Here is a 19957-nt window from a genome sequence, read left to right on the forward strand (position 1 = left end):
GAAAGTGATTTAATAAATAGCATTTTTTTTCCCAAGGCTGAGTGTGTGCACGTTGGAGCTATCTGGGGAGGCAGTAAAATGCCATTCATCATCACAGAAAAGGATGGGAAGTTTAGCCAGATGGCATTTTCTTTAATGCAGGATGTTACAACACAAGAAATGCATCTGGAAATAGCCACAATTAGGAAAATTATGCTCAAAAGCAGTGAAAACAGATCAAACTTTTTAATCACTTCAAGATCAATACCAGTGGTCAGGCTTTGAGCAGAACAACAGTAGCATTGTTCAGTTTGAGACACAAATTAGAAATATTTGCCAGGTTTTTAACTATATCCCAATAGATGATCATACTTTCAAGAGGCCCAGATATTAGTATTAAAAGCTACTCAGACAACTTAGCATCAACAAATTTAGCTTGCAATTTTTTTTTGTAATAAAATGATCTTATTTGTTAGTATTGAAGGAGCTTTTGAAAGTGGTGTCTGTTTACCTGCTAAAGAACTGTTCACTTTTTTTTCCTATTGCATTGCTTCAAAATTTCCCTGTAGAAACAACAGCTCTTTCACCCACTCAGTTTTCCTAAATATGCCATTTCACAAAATCATCTCTAGCAAATACCAGCATTAAAGAATCTGAATCAGTCCTCAGAATTAGAAAGATTGGCTAAAACCAAAAATACTTTTAAAAGGATGAACTCTTCCTTTGGCATGTGATTTCTCGGTAATTTGGTGTGATTTTGCCTTTTCCAACCACCCTCTAAACCCAGGAAATGCCCATTACTAAAATAAGAGATTTTTTTATCCAGTCCCTCGATTCTGAAAAGGAGGGGGTTAAGAAAAACCTCCCATAGTAAGTGGTAAGTGAAATGTGCAGTCAGGCTGTTTATAAAAACAGAGCAGCAGCCTAATAGAAAATCTGCATCGGGCTGGAAGATTTAATATTTTATTTCACTCACACCCACGTAAACACAAACCCCATCCTGGCATGCAAACAAGGCCACATCTCTGCTCCTCCTGTGTTAAAGATCCTTCAGTATTTAAAGCAAAAACAAACCCTGCATGTTGTGGGCTTATTCTGCAGCGTGGGGCAATTTGGATTCAGATGATCTGGAGAGAGACACAGATTTTATCTCAAGTTTCCAAGTCAAACCTATTTCTATTTATGACCCTCACTTCAATTCATTTATGACTCTGGTTGCTGTGACAGTGGCACAGCACAGAGTAAACACCAGACCTGTTTGCATAAGCTGAGCAATTCATCTGAGGAGCTCAAAGCAGCCAAGAACATATCTCTGGTAAACATTACATCACCTGCAGCATCCAAGACAGGCAGGGGAGTTACAATAAGGAAGGAGCAGGGAAATAGGTGCCCGTGGAACAAGAAAGAAAGCATCTCCACTTAAAAATAACAGCTTTTTTCCAGGGGTTTTTGTCCCCCTGTGGCAAAAGAGGAATCAGCCTGCACCCCTGTACACATGGAAGGGACACGAGGGATGCAGCTCAAGTTCCTGAAGAAATGACCTGTTGGGAAGCTTTTCTTTTTTACCTGGTGGATCTGATCCTGTTGGTGCAGCAAAGGAGCAGTGGGACCAAGAGAGACAATAACCCACACTCTGGAATTCAGGCTTAGAACAGGAATTGTTCCCCAGTCCTTCTCTTTCCTGGCATAGACCCTCAAGTTCTACCTCTTCCCAATACTTGCAGGACTTCATGCTCACAGATTTTTTGACAGGATGTAGGTAGTGACATTTTCCTTCTACAGTTATGGCAGAAGAAGCAAATGTATGCAGAGAAGTTATTTTGGGAATAAAGGCAGATGTCAGATTTGGGACGCTTCCAAAAATAGGCCCAGGGAGGATTGAAAAGGAAAATGCAGTAGGAGCAATGTACAAATTCCCCTTGTGATGATCCCTTGTTTATGTATCAGGACTCAGAGACGTTTGGGAAGTACAGTCAGGTAATGCAGCAGAGAAGGCTGAGAAACAGATGCCCTGGAACTCTGTTGGAAATACCTTGGTACTGTCAGATTATTTCCAAGGTGTACTGGCCTCAGTGGTGAGCCAGCAAGTCAGCCCTGCTGGGAAAACACTTCGTAAATGCTTAAATACCAAAGGATTTTGACAGTGTAGAAACACTTTCAGGGCAGCAACTGGAATCTGAAGGAATCTGGTTCCACTGTCTGCCTCTGATTAATTCTGATATTTCTCCAGCTGGCAGACATTAAATGAAGAACAGGTTCTTTTAATTAAATGGTGACTGTTACCCTCTATTTCCTAAACTTCTGCAGGTGAGGGAGACTGTAGCTACACAGAGCTGGAACACAAACACAGGAGCCACCTGGACATTTTGAGGCAAACCTCCCTACTGCTGGCTCACAAACTGAAGGTCGGTGAAGGTGCTGCTGTCCCTGGATTCAGGTGTGCTTACGTGTAATCAGCTGATCTGCAGCACGTTTATAAACCCCCAGGGAGCTATAAAACAGCTTTATTCGCTGTAGTTTTGGTGGGTAAGAACAAGTTGCTGTGCTGTAACCAAAGCAGTGTTTCCTGCTCTTCTCTTGGAGCTGGCTGCCCTTTGCTCCCAAGCTCTGAGGTGCTGTGTCACCTGGTTAAAAACCTCATTTATGGTGTGTCATTTCCTAACACAGATCCATCAGCTCCAGCAGAAACAGCAGCTTATGGTGCTGAGGGAGAAAGCAAAGCAAGAGGTTCAGGAAAGCCAGAGGTTTTTGAGTGACTTGCTGCAGCACAGCTCTGAGGTAAGTTATCATTTCGTATCCTGGGTTAACACCTCTAGGTTCAGCAAAGCGTTCCTCCAATCCCCACTGGGTTTTATTCTCACTTAGAGTCCCTTAATCAAAAGAGGTTTTTTAACTCATAAAAGCTGTAGATCAGGGTAACTTTTTGGAAGCACCCAGGTCTCTCAGGTAACAGAGTCCCTTAGACTGTCACTTGGAGTGTTGATCTGAAATCACTGAGGTGCTGCAGCTTTTGGTGTCTATGGCTGGTTTTGTTGTAAAATCAAGAGAAGGTTTTAAGTCCTCAAGAAACAATCACAGTGATACTTGCTCAGGCATGAGAGACTAGTGTGATGCTAATATTAACCAAAAAGTCTCCTTTACATTATCTACAACGAGGTGCTTTCCCAAGAGGATGAGGGAAGAAGGCTTAGAAGTTCTGCCTTTCAAATAGGTCTGGAGGTCTATAGATAGTTTCTGTGTGTGCAGGAGTGCAGGAGCTCCAGAGGCAGAGATCCTTCTGTGCTAGGATTGTACCACACGGAGCAAACACGGAGAGGACACCGGCTGGAAGGTGACCACGCTGCTGGCAGGTACAGGAGGCAGGATGCAGTGAGGCACCCTGATGATTTGGCCTGTGGTTTGACTATATGAACAATTTAGGGCACTAAAGCAATTGCAATACAGTCTTTTTACTCTGATTTATGCCCAAACTGTAATATTAACACCTTCCAATCTTGGGGGAGATGCTGCATTTTTAAAAGGTAGAAGGCCCTTTGAAACTTGTGGGACAATATAATTTTCCTCATTTTGCATTACCCTCATATACCCTGGTGGGAATGAGAATATTGTATGTGCACATTTTTATGTTCATTTAAAGTGGCATAAAGACCTGAGAATTGCTTCTAGGGTCTTATGGATGCAATTACCAGAAAGGCTCTTTTGCACAGGTAAAACTTTCACATCACATAAAAATGAGCAGCATTCTGGTTTGAAAAAAATTCAGCTTCCACAGAGGTTTAGCTACGAAAGGTAGGAATTGAAATAGTATCTCTGACTGCAATAAGGAAATATTTCCATTCTTTCTTACTTTCAGTAATCAAAAGATGTGTTCACTGAAACAACCTACACTGAAGATAGAAAGAGATCACACTCCAGTGGATCCCAAAATAGCAGAAGAGAGAAAACCTCTGGGAGGAAGAGGTTCATATTGCTCAGTGCTGCAAGAAGGTGAATGCTAAGTTGAAGGATTTGGTGGTATAGGGAAAACAACACTTCTTAACACAGCATTAGAAACAGTGAAACATCCAGGGGCTGGGACATGTAATCACAGGATGGCTCGGGTTGGAAGGGACCTTAAAGATCATCTCATCCCAACCCTTGCCATGGGCAGGGACACCTTCCCCTAGACCAGGCTGATGAAAGCCCCATCCAGCCTGTCCTGGAACTGACAGGTAACTGACTTTGAAAATTTTGATGTAAATACTTATATTCATTATCCATATCTAAACCATAGCAATCTCCCTTTGTACGCTGGACCTCTCTACGGAAAATTATCTTAGGAGCTGGGAGTTATTTACCCTATTGATGGGCCCCTTTTTCCTTTTTACCTGTTTACCATGATTGCACTTAATAGAGAGTTTAGTTCATACCTTGCTCCTGTGAGTGAACAGCCATGGGGTGACTCCTCCGGCTCTGAGGGCAGTGCATGGGCCTGGCTTCCAAGTCTTTGCGAAGGTGCCTTGAATTCAGAAATGGACATTAGCTTGTACTGTGGGAGTTGTTTTTTTCGGTCTCTCTTTTTCCTTCTGTTACAGATATTTTATTTATAGTGACGTTAATTCCTTTCCTTAGGATCCCTGGCAGCAGATCACAGGGAGCCACTGCACAACCATCAAACTGCGAATCTGTTGTCACCTCTGGTGGCTCTGCCCCATGGGGAGACCTGTGCAGGGGACAACTCTGGAGAGAGCAGTGACCAGGCCAGCTGCGACAGCCAGGTAGCTCCAGCTCTGGGAACAGTCTGAGGGGTGGTTTTCTCTGCGTTTGGGGTGGTTTTTGGCTTTTTGTCCCTCTATCAGTGACTCTGACGCTCTGCTCTCTCCCCAGTGCAGTGCAGCCATTGCGGTCTATGGAGGCTCCAGCACGTTTTGCCGCCTCAGCCTGGCCCTGGCGCAGCAGTGCCTGAGGGGAGAGGAGCTGCGGGCTCGACACCAGGCCACCCTCCTCCAGCTCCGCAAAAAGGCTCTGAAGGAGAAGGCCAGGGCTGAGCTGGCCTGGCTGGGCCACCAGAGACGGTGAGGGGGCACAATGGGCAGGACACCAAACCTGCCATGGCGGGGACAGGGCCCTCAGCGCCAGAGACCTGCCAGGCCAGGGCTGCTTTTCTTCTTTTTCTTCCTTTCAGGGAAAGAGAACAAATATAAACCCTTCTCTCAGAAAGCAAGTGTAGGTATAGCAGGAGAAGATGAGAGGAACCTGCATGGTTTTAGTCTCTCCAGAGCAGAGCTGAGCTTCCAACTGCAGCCTCCTTTGGGGTGGTGCAAGGCGCCAACTGGGCTGAGGAGCCCTCAGGGACTGTGAGGGGTGTCCCTCAGCGCCGACTGAGATGAGGAGCCCTCAGGGACGGTGAGGGGTGTCCCTCAGTGCTGACTGAGATGAGGAACCCTCAGGGACGGTGAGGGGTGTCCCTCAGCGCCGACTGAGATGAGGAGCCCTCAGGGACTGTGAGGGGTGTCCCTCAGTGCCGACTGTGAGGGATGTCCCTCAGCGCCGACTGGGATGAGGAGCCCTCAGGGGCAGTGAGGGGTGTCCCTCAGTGCCAACTGGGATGAGTGACTCTCAGGGATGAGGGGGGATGTTCTGACAAAGCTAAGATGCCCTCAGGGACAATGAGGGGTTTCCTGCAGCGCTGACTGAGCTGATGGACCCTCAGGGATGGTGAGGGGTGCAGTGTGAGCACCCCCAATGCACCGTGTCCCTCACCAGTGCTGTGCATTGAGTACTCAGGGGACTCCATCTGCCTTGGGACGGGTCCAGGCACCACAGCCCCAAGGTTGGGAGATGTCCTCTCAATCTTGAGGAACTTTCTGCAGAGCCCTCCATAGCTACTGCTGGTTTGAGAGGAGCTTTTCTCCCATCCCTGGTGTTGTTTTCTGAAGTGCAGTAAATTCAAGGCATTTAATTATCTGATTGTGATTCTCATCCTTCTCTGATCTCCAGTGTTCTAGAAAACCTGCAGGATAGTCATGGAGCCTCTGCCATGGCAGCAAAGCAGCATAAAATCCTCATGGAGCTGAAACAGGAGCAGGTAATGCTACAGTGAGAGGACCTGGGCTCCATCTCATAACTAGTGGGAAGATGCAGCACAGGGAATTGCTGGAGCAAGTGGGGTTTGCTTTAAAAAAAAAAAAAAAGTCACTTTGTATGTGTTATTCTGACTGTTTCCTACATTCAGGGAGGTGTTTTTTGTGCCAAAGTCAGCAGTCTGTAAATCTTGGATAAAAGAAAACATCTTTTTATATCTTGTTTTCTGCTACTTCACTGTTATTGTGGATTTTTCTATTTATGCTATAACAAACAGGTCATGTAATATAGGTTTTCACTGATTTATGCAGATTTATGCTTCTGATGTTGAAATACATTAAATTAATCTGACAGCTAATTTTATAGTCTCAGTTATTCTGCTGTGTGGGGTTCATAATTACACTTAGTAGTGAGAAAGTGTGTCCTGCTCCTTATGTAGTACAAGCCTGTCCTTCCCTTAAAGGGATTCCTTTCCTAATGCAAACCACAAGCATCCTGTAGTTTTGAATGATCTGAACATAATTAATTTTTAAAGGTGTCACCTCTTGACACACCATTGAAATATCCCCTTTTCTGTCATTGGTTTTCACAGGTAAACCCCTCCTTAAGCCCCCAGTGAAAAATAAAACTGCAAAATTTTTTACAAAAAAAGGAACCAAACATACATATTGAATTTTCAGGGTGTTTTATGAGTAGTATGTTAAGAAACTTTATAACTTTTTAAGTAGGTCTTGTGCTCTTATGCTCCTTTCCTTTTCTGCTTTGCGTAGGCAGAAATCCAGCACCTGCAAAACATCTACAGGGCAGCCCATCAAGAAAGAAAGCTTTTGTTAAAGCAGCAAAGAGAAATCTTAATGATGCAGCATTCAACGGCACAACTCCAGGAAAAGCTGCACAATTTTTCTGGGAAGCAAGAGGTTGTGAAGTCACAGTCACTGGATGTCCCAGTGGGTTTTTGGGTGGATAAAAGCTGAAGCCAGAGCTGATCCTACAGCTGAGGAGCACAGGTAAAACCTTCTGTTATCTTTTCCTTTTAGGTTGTGAGGAACCCAGCAACTGAAGAAGCAATAAAACTGAAGAAAATGAAGCTTATTTCTGGCCCAAAGTCCTCCTACTCCTCTTCAGCAGAGTCTGCAGCCCCTCCAGAAAGGCCTGAGCTGTCAGGGAGTAAAGAGAGTTGTCTCCAGCTAAAGCATAAAGAGAAGAAACACGAGGGGTAAGTAAAACCCTTTCTCAGTGATAGCTGAAGATAAGAACCAATCCCGTGGAGCAGATTGAGACAGTTATGTCCTAGATAATTGTGTGAGCTTCAAATACCCCAAAGAGGGGAGTTTTATAGTGATAAGTTTTGAAAACCTTTATGATCAAGCAGTTGATGCATAAAGATCACTGCTTATCATTCTGACCGACCTGGTGTCCCAAATGGTGAGTTCCTCAGGGCACTTTTAATGATGCCACACAGCTACTAATGATAGTTCACATTTTCATTGTGGCTTTTAACAGCAAACTCAACCCTCTTTGCAACTATATATTAATTAGACTTCAAAATACCCACACGGAATGAGTAGAAATGTATTGATTTAATTGGTGAAATTCTCTCCTTTGTCATCCTCCCTATGTATCACCTAACCCCTCAGAGCAGGTTTGTGTTTCACTGAGGATTTAACCACAGAAGGATTTTGTAATACCCAGGGCTAAATTTCATGCTTAAACTGAAGCACAGAGGTGTCATGTAAAATGCCCACAGTGAGAAGTAATTCAGGAGTTTAGTCAGAGGAATCATCAGCCTCCTGTTTCCCAGGAGTTGTATTCCCAGCATCCCTGTCTGCTTCTGTCTGGGCTGGAGGGGTGAGAACCCAACAGCATCCACAGAGCTCAGAACTAAATCTAGTTTGCTTCAGGAAGAAAATGTTAAAGAAAAATACATATCTATGTGAATTAAACCCCCTTTTCATTCAGTGTAGCCAGAGCTTTAGCAGAATGGTGAGTCAGGTTTGTGCATTTACTTAAGTCCCCACAGGGAAAGGCTTTCAAATAAATCCCTGCATGGAACTGATCTATAATTCATGGTGTTATTGATTACAAGTCAGAGGAATCTTTAAAAGGTTTCTTGGCTGTGCTTTCACTTCTTATTACTGACAAGCCTGCTCATAGGAGAACAGTGAATATTGGTGTCACTCTAGAGCAGCCAGGGCCTGCTGGAACTCAAATGCACCCAAATTTGGGCTGATTGTCCACAGATCTCTGTCCTGTGGTTTTGTGGGGGGTTTTTGTGGTTTTTGTTTGGTTTTTTTTGTTTTGTTTTGTTTTTCTTGTGTGTTTTTGTTTGGTTTTCTTTTTTTTTTTGTTTGGTTTTCTTTTTTTTTTGTTTGGGGTTTTTTCTGGACAGAATAACTTACTCAGCTGTTAATTATAGAACTAAGGGAAAAGCCTGTGAGTGTGAGTCATGTTGCCTTGTGCTTTTGCAGTAAGGAGACTGTTTAGAAAGTTCAAAGTCACCATCAAAATCAGTATCTGATGTCCCAAATGTCCATAAAGCTATATTTGAAGTAGAAAATTTAATGAGAATTGTCAAAATCTGATATGATATGCTGTAATTGATTGGAAACAGAGGAGGCAGACAGGTCCAGAGTTTGACCCTCGTTTTGCTTTTTGAGTTCTAACATTTTTTTTTTCAGTCTCCTCCTGTTCCTGTCTAGGAAGGTTTGAAATCTGACTGTACAAAATACAATATCAAGTGAGAGGGAAGGGATTGGAGAAATAAATACACTATTCAGAGTGTTTCTGGCTTTACTAATTTGCTGGTTTAGAAACACTCCAGAGATACTATCAAGCACTATCAGAAGCATTTAATTTGTACCTTTATTACTTCATATGGATTTGTCATGACTAACCTGGAAACACAAACCCCACTCCCAATCATGAATCCTTTGTACAACTGTTTACAGCTTTTCTACTGAGAACAAGGGAACACTGGAACAACACCAGGAACAGGCAGAGGAGTCTCCAGGTTTGGAGCAGTCCCTTAGTGTGAAAATGTCTGGAATGGTGGCCAAGAAAGTGTGTGGTGCTGCTGGTGAAACCACAGGCTCCCTCTTTAACCATAAAGACTGCAAAACCACAGGTACCCATTACAGAATTCTGCAGCAAACCAGGTCTGTGACTACTTACTCATTTTAGAGCAAAAGTTGAAGGAAGTCTCAGCTGCTCTTTGGAGCTCTCTTTCAGAAGAGGACTTTGAGCTAATTAGCCCCTGAGAGAGAACTTGGGATGTTGAGATGTTCCTTGGTTGCCTCCAGTGTGAGTGTTGGTGCCAGGATCTGCTTGGAATTAGCAAGAATGAGTAGGAAAGGTATAAATTGCTTTGTTGAGGCAGCAGCTGTGCATAGACGAAGAAAGAAAGGGTAGAAATTATTGGAATTTGGCTTTCCAGTTGCTGCCATGGAACTGGATGATACTTAAGGTGATGATTGCTAAAGTCACTGGTCCTTTCAGCTGCTGGTGGTGTGACTAGGAATGTGTAGGGCAATGGTTACTCAAATTATCAATGAGTTGAAATAAGACTGAGCTAAACAAAAAGCCAAAGTAAAGTTATTGATATGAAAAACTAGCACTGGAAACATGGTAATTTAATGTTGTACCTTTCAGAACTTATTGCTCAGGGTAAGGTTTTATTACCTCTGGAACATATAAATTCAGCTAAAATGGACGAACCCATATCTACACCCATTATGAGAGAAGGCAGGAAGTGTGCACTTCAGGTAAGGATGCCTTTGGAATTCCATTAATGCCTAAAGAAATGGTGCCCTGGGCTATATTTGCCTTAAGGCAGGACCAGCCCAAGGCTCATTTGGCAGTTATGACATTAAGTAAAAATCAGTCTGATGTGTTGGTTACATTCACTTCAACTAAACACTAAATTTTGACCTGGTTCACCAGTTTTCCCACCTCTTCCATGTTCTCTGTGCTCTTAAGTGGTGACAATGGGTTTAATTCATCTCCTGTGGGTAAGTGCTGTGCTGCTCCAGGGGAAACTAAACCTGTTCCTAGAGCACTAAACTCCTTCCTACAGCATCTGCAGAGACCAGTCCCTTCCCTATTTCCTACCTCACTGATACAGCCCCAACATGGATATATGTGCTCAGGAGTCCATATGTCCTTATATATCTTAGGGGAAACATGTAAATTTAATCTGATCTCAACTATTCTTTCTGCCAGCAAAGATATTTCCCTTAAGATATTAACTGTGTCTCTTAAATATTTACATTCTAGGAATCTGTGCTGGAGGAAAAGGCACTTGTTTCAAACCCAAAGGTGGATCCTGAAGGCAATGAAGATATTAGTCCATGTGGCAGCAAGTTCACAGTGAAAAGCTTGGGGATGCTTTCTACCTGGTGTAACTTATGCATGGTTCAGGCAGAGAATAGTCCTGAAGGAACAGGTAAATCATATTTAATGCTATTATGTCCAATCTGTTTCAACCACTTCACTCAAACTTTAATCCAGACAGAAAGACAGTCCTCTCACTTATTACCAAAGTGTCTTGCTCACTATATCCAATATATAAATCAGGCAAGATGGGGGGATGTCTCCAAGGTTTATTAGGAGATATGATTACACTGCTTCCTCAGAACAAAATCATAACTTATTCTGATTGTATCATTAACAATTTAGCCTCTTTGAGGCATTTTTTTCAGTAATTTAAGGCTGTTCTTTTTAAAAGAACATAGATCAGTTGAAGATAGACTTTGACAGACACACTGGAGTTATTTTTGTTTCCAGGTTTTATCCTCAGTTTGTATTTCTTACTCCTCAGAAGGACATATAAAAAGTAAAACTGTCTGTTTATATATGAGTCAGTTATATCATTTACATAGTTCTGGGTATGCATAATCTCTGTATTATAAATATTTACATATTGTGGCAATAGTTTGTATTTGTGTCATTTTTCTAATGAACCATCTTCCTGCATTTAATCCTGGATACCATAGTGAGGGAGACTATAGACTTGTGTATCCTAAGTGATCTATCAGCAACCTCTCCTAGAAAATACTTTTTAATGAAATACTGATTTAAAAAAAATCTTTTAAATGTTCCAGTTAAAGAAGTGGAAGTGCCTGTTCTTTCTGAGATCCATCAGCTGGATCACAGTCAGTGTTTGAAGAATTTGGACCATGTTTCTCATGAAGCTTCTGATGAAGAACTAAATTTAAAAGCATTTTCTGAAGGATTTGCTTCCACTGAATCATCATCCATGCCAAACAACTTCTTTTTGAAATGTGAAAGTGCCAAATCAGCCTCTTCACCCCCGGAATTTCAGAGAGTGTCTGCAGTTTGGGTTGACATCTCGGAAAGCTCCATTTCAGATTCAGAATTAGAGCTGAAACATGGAGAGGGCACAGGTGTCAGTGTCCCAGAAGAGTTTGTCCATGACAGTGGTGATGTGTTTCCTGACCTCTCAAAAGAGGTGCCAGTAGCAATAAGTAATGGAAAGGAAACATCACCCACTGATGAACATGAACTGCCTGAAGATGAGAGCGCTGAGATTTCATCACACTCCCAGAAATACCCTGGAGATGTGTTGGATCATGGCTGCACTGATCATCTGCTTTCTTTCATTCCAGCAGACAAAGCAAATGCCTCCAAAACCCAGCCAGAACGTTCCTCCCAATCTGATAACCCTGATGAGGGAATGGTTGAGCCACATCTGGGTGCCTCTGGAAGCTTCAGTAGAAACAAATCCTGTCCTCAGGAGGTCACAAAACAGGGTAATGATGCATCTGCCAGCTCTTCATGCAGTGATGATATTTATTCACCTAAGATCTATGAACAGCAGAAACCTAATTCTACAACTAACAGAGTGTTAGGGGAAATTAACTGTTCATTTGTGGATCAGAATAGAGACCTAATGGGTTTTCCAGCAACAGTTTCTTTGAAACATCGAGATTTAGTTACTGACCAGCTTGGGAACACTGTTTCTTTTCTGCCTGACAGAGATATTGCAAATAACAAATTGTTAGCATGTCTGTCTCCCCAGAGGGGACTCTTTTCTTCTGCCTCCTCAAAAAAGCAATTGTTTCAGGCTGAGAACTGCTCTTCCAAAGGAGAAGATGATGTAACCTCTATTAGTGATAAGGGTCTCCCTCCAGCTGCTGAGGATGCCTTGTCGGAAATCCTGTCTCCCGTGGATGAAGTATTGTCCTGTGGAAGTGCTGACTTGCCATCCTCTAACAAAAAGGATTTGTCATTTCCAAGTGAAGATCTTCCTCCTCCCTCTTTAGGTGCAGGTGCAACGAAAAATGATGATCCTACCTCCAGCACAGATGATTTCCCATCCCCACCAGAACAAATGACAGGCTCAGAGACCAGTCAGGGTATGGATGAAGATATATCACTGAAAATGGATGTATTACCCCCATTACCTGATAACATCATGCCTCAAGAATTTCCCCTGCTCAGTCAAGAGACAATTGATGCTTTTTCAACTCAGGCTGGTTGTCTCTCAGAACAATCTTCACTTCAAGCCATTTCCAGCTCAAAGGAGGACTTATCAGAACACCAGCAAGGAGAACACGAGGCACCTTTGCAGCATTTGGAGCTCCAGCCTGTGTTAAACTCTGTTTCTTCTGGCCAGGCCAGTAAAAGTCCTGACTTATTAATGAAACAATGTACAACACACTTAATGCTGCCCAGCACTGAGGGGGACAGTGATGACCCATTGAGATCATTTGAAATTGGGGACAGAGTGCTGGTAAAGCAGAGCCAGCCTGGAACTCTCATGTTCAAAGGATGGACTCATTTTGCCAGTGGCCACTGGGCTGGTGTTGCACTGGACAAAGCTGAAGGTGACAATGCTGGAACTTACCAAGGGGTGAAGTATTTTGAGTGTGCTCAGCACTGTGGTGTCTTTGTCAGGCCTGAGGAGGTCTCACACCTCTTGGGGGATAACAAAAAGGGTTCCAGTTCCACTGGGGATGAAGACTCTGACTCCTGTGACGATGAATTCTTCAAAGGGGACTGCAGATATTCTGGAGGTGATGAGCAGAGAGTGGGGTTTACAGAGGAGAAAGCAGAAGACACAAAAAGTGCAGGAGGTTCAGAAGGAAAAGAAAGCCAATCCAGGTTACATTCTGCCTTGCTGTCTAGAAAAGATCAAAAATTTCCACATTGCAACCAGTATAAGTGTACTGAATTTCTCTGTCAAAAGAACTTAATGTACTTGGGATCAGACAAGGAAAAAACAGAACTGGCACAAATAAGACAAAGTATAATTGCAGCTGTGCTTCCAAAGAAAAGCAAGACCAATAACACAGATGAAGTAAACACAAGCAAAAATATTTGTTGCTTGGTAGAGGATCAGAAAAGAATTAAACTTGCTGATGACGTTGCAAGTGAACTCGGTAAAAAACTTCTGTTTGACGTTTTAATTGCATTTTCAGAAACAGCTCAACACAAATATAAAAGTGCCTTTGAAAAGGACATGATGAATTGCAGCGAAGGCCTAAGGGAAGGAGACAATCAGAAACTGTTTCTCCTCAAAGAAAATTCAGCTGCTGTCTTATCTGAACCATCAGCAAAGGTTTCTGATGTTTTCCTGGGTGATTTTGATACGCTTTGTATTCATGGTTGTCACACAGTAGCAGAAAGAATTGTAACTAAATTTATAGATGATGCAGTTAAAGCATATAAGAAGATTAAAAGAAAACATGGATCAAAAGCAGACAAGATACTTCATTTATCTTCAGAGACTTCTCCAATCGCTCTGCCAGTAAGTACAGTGGGAGTGTTTTTATTTAAAGTGTTGGACCTGAAGCTGGGTCTATACAGGCAAGAATTTGTGTGGCCCAGTTTTTCATCATTCATAAAAATTACATCATGTCAATCTCAGGAGCCAGGTTTTTCCCTTAATCTGACCCATTCCTCATTTAAGGAATTATCCTACAGCCAGTGTATGGGGGGAAAGGATGAGCTGAGCATGGGGATAAGAGCTACAGATAGTGCAAACAAAGCAAATGGGAACTTCCGTGTTGGAATTTGTCACTTGTCAAAACTGATAAATCTGCACAAACTTGAATTTCGATTCATTTCAGAGCAAACCTGGACACTTGTCAGCTCTGCCTAAGTCCTTTGCAGCTCCTGGCTGTGAGAAAACTGCTCTGGGGGGAGAGTAGTCCACCTTTAGAACAAAAATGTTTCAAAGTGTCAAATTTCCAAAGAACTTCAGATTTGGAATTCTTCCGAATTCTGAATGTTGCCCAATGCAGTTAAAATAGGTGGTTTTTTTAATGATGTATCACTAAGGCTTTCTATGAGCCCATGAGTAAGAAGATGGTTTTAAAAGTAACCTTAATCAGTTGCTAATAATCTCAACACTTCTAAAAATTGTGGGGAAACATGGAGTATGTCATCTGGTGGTTTTTTATTTTTTTTTTTCCCCTCTCTTCTGAAGCTCCTCAATAAAATCCTTGATGCTGGTGTTTTTGGAAGCTCTGAAGACTTTGTTCAGCCTTATTCTGACCAACATATGCTGGTGAGACAAAGGCAAAAGCAATGCTTGTACAAATTAGATCAGTGGCACTCAGCTCCTTGGAAGAAAACCGTGGAAGTTCCTCTTGTGATACCACATTGCAGTTCTTATGTTAGAAACTTGTCTGCATGTGCTGTAGAAGAATTATGGACCCCAGAAAACATAAATTCGAATTTCAGGAGCATCAGTGTGCCAAAGTGCTCTGAATGTAATGATCTCCCAGGGAATGATTTGGAAGCAGAAAGCAAGAGGATGTATAATCAGGTATTTTTAAAGCATTAACTGTTAATTAACATTTCTAGTGTTTTGTAAACTGACTCAGATAATATTTAATATTAATCTGACTGCTAACACAAAGTGTAACTAAAGGAACACTGGAAGGTACTGCAAAGTAAAGCTGGTGATCTACTGCAAAATAATTCCAGTAGAATAGAGGTTCTTGCTGTGAATCAAGGCTTTTGCCAGAGTTCTCCAGCCATGAGACCCTGGACACCTGACACCAGCTATAGGAACATCAGTGCTGTCAGGAAATCCTGCCCTGAGGTTCAAACCCCTCCTGTCACCCCCCCAAAATCCTTCAGAAGTGCTGAGAAAAGTGTTTGAAAGGGCATCAGTGAGAGGCTCAGTTGTGTCAGTGCTGTGGTTTTGTTGTTCCAGGTTATATTTGATTTGACCCGGGAGTTGTTACGTGCAGAATATCAAGTGACTGCAAAGCCAAACACTTTTCCATGGATGAAAATAAACGTGGGATCTCGCTGTTCCAGGCATCTCTGCAGCAGAACAGATGTCAGTGATGTCAAGGTACGTTCTGGGAATGTAAAGTACAGTAACAAGAGCTAGGGAAGAGAGCAGGTATTGCAATGGCAATGAGAAATGGGAAATTTGGGAGGGTTATGGCAGTGGAACCGACTGGGGAAGAAAACAGCATTGCTCTGAAATGCCTGAATAAATACAGACTGAGCTGATTAGTCAAAAGATTCCAAATTATGGAGCTCTGTAGAGAAATGGGCCTTAGTCCTCCTAATCATGACTACTTGAGGTTTAACTTCTAAAGTAACATTATGACTGAAATGTGTTGGTTGGCCAATATTGATCAGTTCTTAAACTTGGGGAGGTTTCTGGCCTCAAAGCTGAATCTTCAGTGCCTGTCACTGATCTACAACATTCACAGTGCCACAGTTCCTTTGAGGCAAATCCTTTTCAGCCTTTTTTTTTTCTTTTGTAGGCATTTGTTCAGGGTGAAATTATTAAAATAATGAACCTGGAAAAGAATGACTTAGAAATGAAAAGAAAATTCCTAAACATGACCAAGTATGGAAACTGTAAGAGAGACAGACTGGACCTTATTCTGGTAAGCAGACTTCCAAACTAGAAGTTCTTGTGCTTTTGTGAGAATCATATTTTCTTAATTACTTCAGAACTTCAAGTTATTGCTTTTCTTTTCAGTACACTTGCAATAATAATCCAGTATTCCCAGTTCTAGTGAGAGGTTTAATATATCAATATATAAAATATTGATATTTTATTATATATCTTATATACATGAAGCTGTTGGATTAGGTGCAGTGTTTCAGTACCTTTCAGAACCAACCATATTCCTCCTCTTGATCTTATTCTTGTTATATTTTAGATTCAGGAGCTCCGTAAAGAAGAGTCTCAGTGGACTTATTATGGTGATGATGAATTAACAGTGAAGATGAGGATGACTGAAGGCATATTTAACAGCTTGATCCTTGATACAATCAGAGTTCTTAATAAGATTTATCTGAGAAAAGCCTGTGATTAGAAGTTTTTCCCTCATGGGCCCTGATGGAGGAATTTTAATCTCTGATTTTTTTTTTTCCTTATTTTTCAGTCAAGAAATAAGTGATTTAAGAACTTTAACTCTGAACTTGTACCAAATACCAGGGTGGCCTTGGCCTAATTTGTACATTCATATTTATGAAAGGATCAAGGAGAGACTTATGCAGATAGAAAAATATTACACAAAATATTCTCCTTGTGTTCTGTGCTTTGGGAAGGCTCGTTAAGATCAATGATCTTCTTAGATGTCACACAGAATCCAAAGGGGGGAAATTTTATTCTTTTTTTTTTTTTAATTCAAGATTGCACTTTATCTGCTTTGAAGAGCACAGTGTGTTTTAAAATTGTATACAAGTCTCTACAAACAGGTTTCAGAACCAATTTGTGTGCAAATGATCTTACTTCTGTTATCATGCTCAGGTTGTGAACGATGACAGGTGAATCATACTTTGAAAATCGTGTTCAGAAAATCATTGGTGACCGTCTGAAGAATGTAAATGTGCAGATGGAGTTAAATGTCCCACACCCTGAGTTGCTGTGGGCCTCTGTAGTTTAGAATAAACTCCTCTAACTGGAACAAGTCTAAAACTTTTCCTGATGGCTACAGCAGATTTAAAAGTGACTGTGCATCGTTATTTTTTTTTTAATGCACTATGGAACTAGTTAAAAATAACCTGGAGAAGGCTTTAGAAATGTGGCATAAGGAAGGGCAGGACCCAGAGCCAGATACTCAGTTTAAATGTCTATAGTTTTATGTAAATGAGACAAATACTGATGTAATGCACTTTACATGGGAGACTTTTTTATCAGTAAGTTCAATGTCTGTCAATTAAATATGTGCATGTGATTTGGGTTATTTATCACATGAGCCTGTTGCATCCTTACAACATCTCAGTGTAGGGTGCTGAGGATGTACTTTAACTGGCAAAACAGAGGAAATCAATAACCCTTTTGTAATGGCAAAATTGGAAAACCCAAGATTTTAACAAGGAACTATAAGCATTCCCTGAGCATGGTAATTGGTTCACTGTGTAAATTGCTGTCCCACCTATTTTGTCTTAGTTGTTTTCATGCTGAATTGTTTCATATTGTATTCTTTCCTGAATAAACAAAATAAACCATATGTAAAACGTCATTTGTTCTGAAATCCATTGGAATTGCAGATTATATCACAGGCTGCTATTCTCAGCAGTGACTGGGAGTACTTTTGTTTTGCAGACAGTTCCTGAGGACACTAAACCCTCCCCTGCTTGTTGCCATATGAACAGAAATAAAAAGGCAACTTCTGCCCTGAGCATATTAACTGTTGATCTTACCCTAGAAACTATTTTCATGTCCCTAGTGGTACATTTTCTTAAGTCTCTGACTTTTATCCTCATTGATTAGTTAATCCAGATAAGTTATTTGTTTTCTTATTGTCAGTTTATAGTAGAATTTAACTCAATTGTTTTCTCCTGGACTTGCAGATTGTTGGATACAATGACAAATCTATATATTGAAGTCCTCTGGTTTTTTCAGTTTATTGTCACTCTGCTGCTGCTGCTGCAAAATCAGGATCCTTGTGTTTGGTATGAAAGCTATTAAAAATATCACTTCTATATGAAATAATAGTTGAAGGACTTGTTTGATTTCAGACTGCTGCCTTATGTTCCACCTGAGGCTGATAACCATCATATTTGCAATTAGGTTTGTGAGTGAAGCCTGAACTCTCACAAGATGCTCTGCAGGGAAGGACACAGCTATAAAGTAACTCCTCCTGCTGAGAATAAAAAGTGTATACACAGAACATGTCAGACATGTTTAATATCCTCCACCATTCTGTGCTCAAAACCTGAGATTCTGGCACCCAGATATATTGACCTGTTCACTCAGTGGCAAGACTTCAATATCAAGATTACTCTCCTTCAAGGTCTAATATTTTGTTTGCCTTGGGTTTGATCAATATTAACCTCCTGGGTCAATAAATCTTGATAGTAGCCTCAAGAGGAGTCATTATCTTTCATAGAAAATGATTATTTCTCAGTTAAACCCTACATTTAATTTTCCTGTAATCCATCTCTTTCATCTTTATACATTTAACAATTCTTCTGAATAAAATGTGCTCTAAAATATCTTTGGCACTGCAGATTTTTAAAATCCTAATTAGCAGCTGCCACAAGATTTTTCAGTTCTTTGGAGCTGTTGGACTCTGCTCTTGTAACCATCTATTTTGTTGCTTGTCGTACCCAGGAAAAAAAGACAGAAAACCCCAAAGCTGGGATGTGATGTGAGGAAATCATTTAGCCTGTAGCTGGGGGTATGGATCAAAAGAAGTGTGACTGAACCACTTCAGATATTAATGGTCAAAAAAAGAGAGGATCAGGAAAAGAAAAGGCAGAAGGGAGAGAATCTGTTACTCAAGTCTCAGAGAAGATTTTACTGTAATTAAATTTCTACCCTTGTATTGTCTGTGGGTTACTGACCAGAAACAATAATAAACTAAATTATAACCTCTGGATTTACACTGGTGGGCCTGAAGTAAGAATTTAGGCCCATTTGTTTCCCACTTGTTCTTCAAGGATTAAAAGAAGTGCTTGTGAGTAACAGAAGCAAGAATTATATTTTCAGAGACCTCAGTTTTTAATTATCTAAGTTTTAAACTCCTCTGAAATTGTCCTCTGGGGGTCTTGTTGGTTTTCTCCCTCCCATTAATGTAATGAAAGTTCTTAAGCCTGTATTTAGAAATGAAAGGAGATGTCCGTACTGTGGCCAGAGCTGTAAAAGGTGCTAAAATCCATTACTAGTGCAAATCCAACCTGAATTTATGGAAAGTAGAGAGTTTTTATCAACCTGCCCAAGCGCAGCCTTTTGTCAGAGATTCAGTCTGAGGAGAAACGGCTCTTCCCTGCTGAGAGAGGTACTTTGGGATGAAACAGCTCTCGACCCAGAGGCCATGAGGTGTTCAGCTCTTCTCAGTGAGAAGCTCTGTGAAGTTGAAACTTCTGTTTCCATATCAATTGTCACATAAATTTGGCCACTGAGGGATCTCAAAGTATCACAGGACAGGGCAGATTGGAAGGGACCACGGTGGGTCGTGAAGTTCTGCGGAATGTCCTCGTGGCCCGTAAATTGTGTGTTCTTTGTACCCCTATCAGTGGTACATCTTTTTTCCCAAGCTTTAACTTCCCTCTAGCCTGAGCCATTGAAGTGTGTCCAGCCCTAGACCTTAATAACTCTACCAACAAGTAATTTGTTTTTTCTGGCACTCGGACATCACCCAGAGCTTGCTTATCAGCTGCTGTTTCACAGAGTAAACCTCCCTTCTTGTTGATTAGGCTTGAAAGGTCAAACATCAAAGAACATCATGGCTTATGAAAATTTTTACTTATTCCACATTTTGAAGGGCTCTGGGGGACACGGGGCAGTCTCCGCTCCCCTCAGGGGACGAAGGACAGTAGTTGCTCCCCTCTCAGGGACACAGGATAGTCCTCGCTGCCCTCAGGGGACACGAGACTCTCAGGTGACAGGTGACACTTCTTGCTTCTCTCAAGGACGTAGGAGAGTCCTCGTTCCCCTCAGGACACGCGACACTCTTCGTTCCCCTCA

General features: G+C 41.6%; 4 protein-coding genes across 4 annotated transcripts in view; 3 read left to right on the forward strand and 1 right to left on the reverse strand.

Moving 5' to 3' along the window:
• The window catches only part of GPSM1 (G-protein signaling modulator 1), a 110398-nt gene extending 105801 nt beyond the window's left edge, over positions 1-4597 (reverse strand). The window contains exon 1 of the mRNA XM_017810033.1: positions 4389-4597. Within this exon, the coding sequence (XP_017665522.1) occupies positions 4389-4498 (110 nt within the window). The 5' untranslated portion in view covers positions 4499-4597. The remainder of the gene's footprint in view (positions 1-4388) is intronic.
• A 37-nt stretch (positions 4598-4634) lies between these two features.
• LOC108494966 (centrosome-associated protein 350-like) lies at positions 4635-9915 on the forward strand. Its single transcript, XM_017810045.1, has 7 exons — positions 4635-4736; positions 4851-5033; positions 5959-6046; positions 6813-6989; positions 7080-7258; positions 8991-9166; positions 9691-9915. Exons 1-7 carry the CDS (start codon positions 4672-4674, stop codon positions 9828-9830), a joined length of 1008 nt encoding a protein of 335 aa, XP_017665534.1. The 5' UTR covers positions 4635-4671; the 3' UTR covers positions 9831-9915.
• Positions 9916-9992: 77 nt separating this feature from the next.
• LOC108494906 lies at positions 9993-12345 on the forward strand. Its single transcript, XM_017809927.1, has 3 exons — positions 9993-10483; positions 11142-12240; positions 12324-12345. The coding sequence occupies exons 1-3, from the start codon at positions 10423-10425 to the stop codon at positions 12343-12345; spliced, it is 1182 nt and encodes a 393-aa protein (XP_017665416.1). The 5' UTR covers positions 9993-10422.
• LOC108494961 (centrosome-associated protein 350-like) lies at positions 12258-19414 on the forward strand. Its single transcript, XM_017810031.1, has 5 exons — positions 12258-13810; positions 14492-14833; positions 15227-15370; positions 15795-15920; positions 16200-19414. Exons 1-5 carry the CDS (start codon positions 12392-12394, stop codon positions 16353-16355), a joined length of 2187 nt encoding a protein of 728 aa, XP_017665520.1. The 5' UTR covers positions 12258-12391; the 3' UTR covers positions 16356-19414.
• Positions 19415-19957: the final 543 nt, after the last annotated feature.

This window comes from Lepidothrix coronata, unplaced genomic scaffold (genome assembly GCF_001604755.1).
Source record: "Lepidothrix coronata isolate B3197 unplaced genomic scaffold, Lepidothrix_coronata-1.0 Scaffold28, whole genome shotgun sequence".
Taxonomy (NCBI): Eukaryota; Metazoa; Chordata; class Aves; order Passeriformes; family Pipridae; genus Lepidothrix; species Lepidothrix coronata.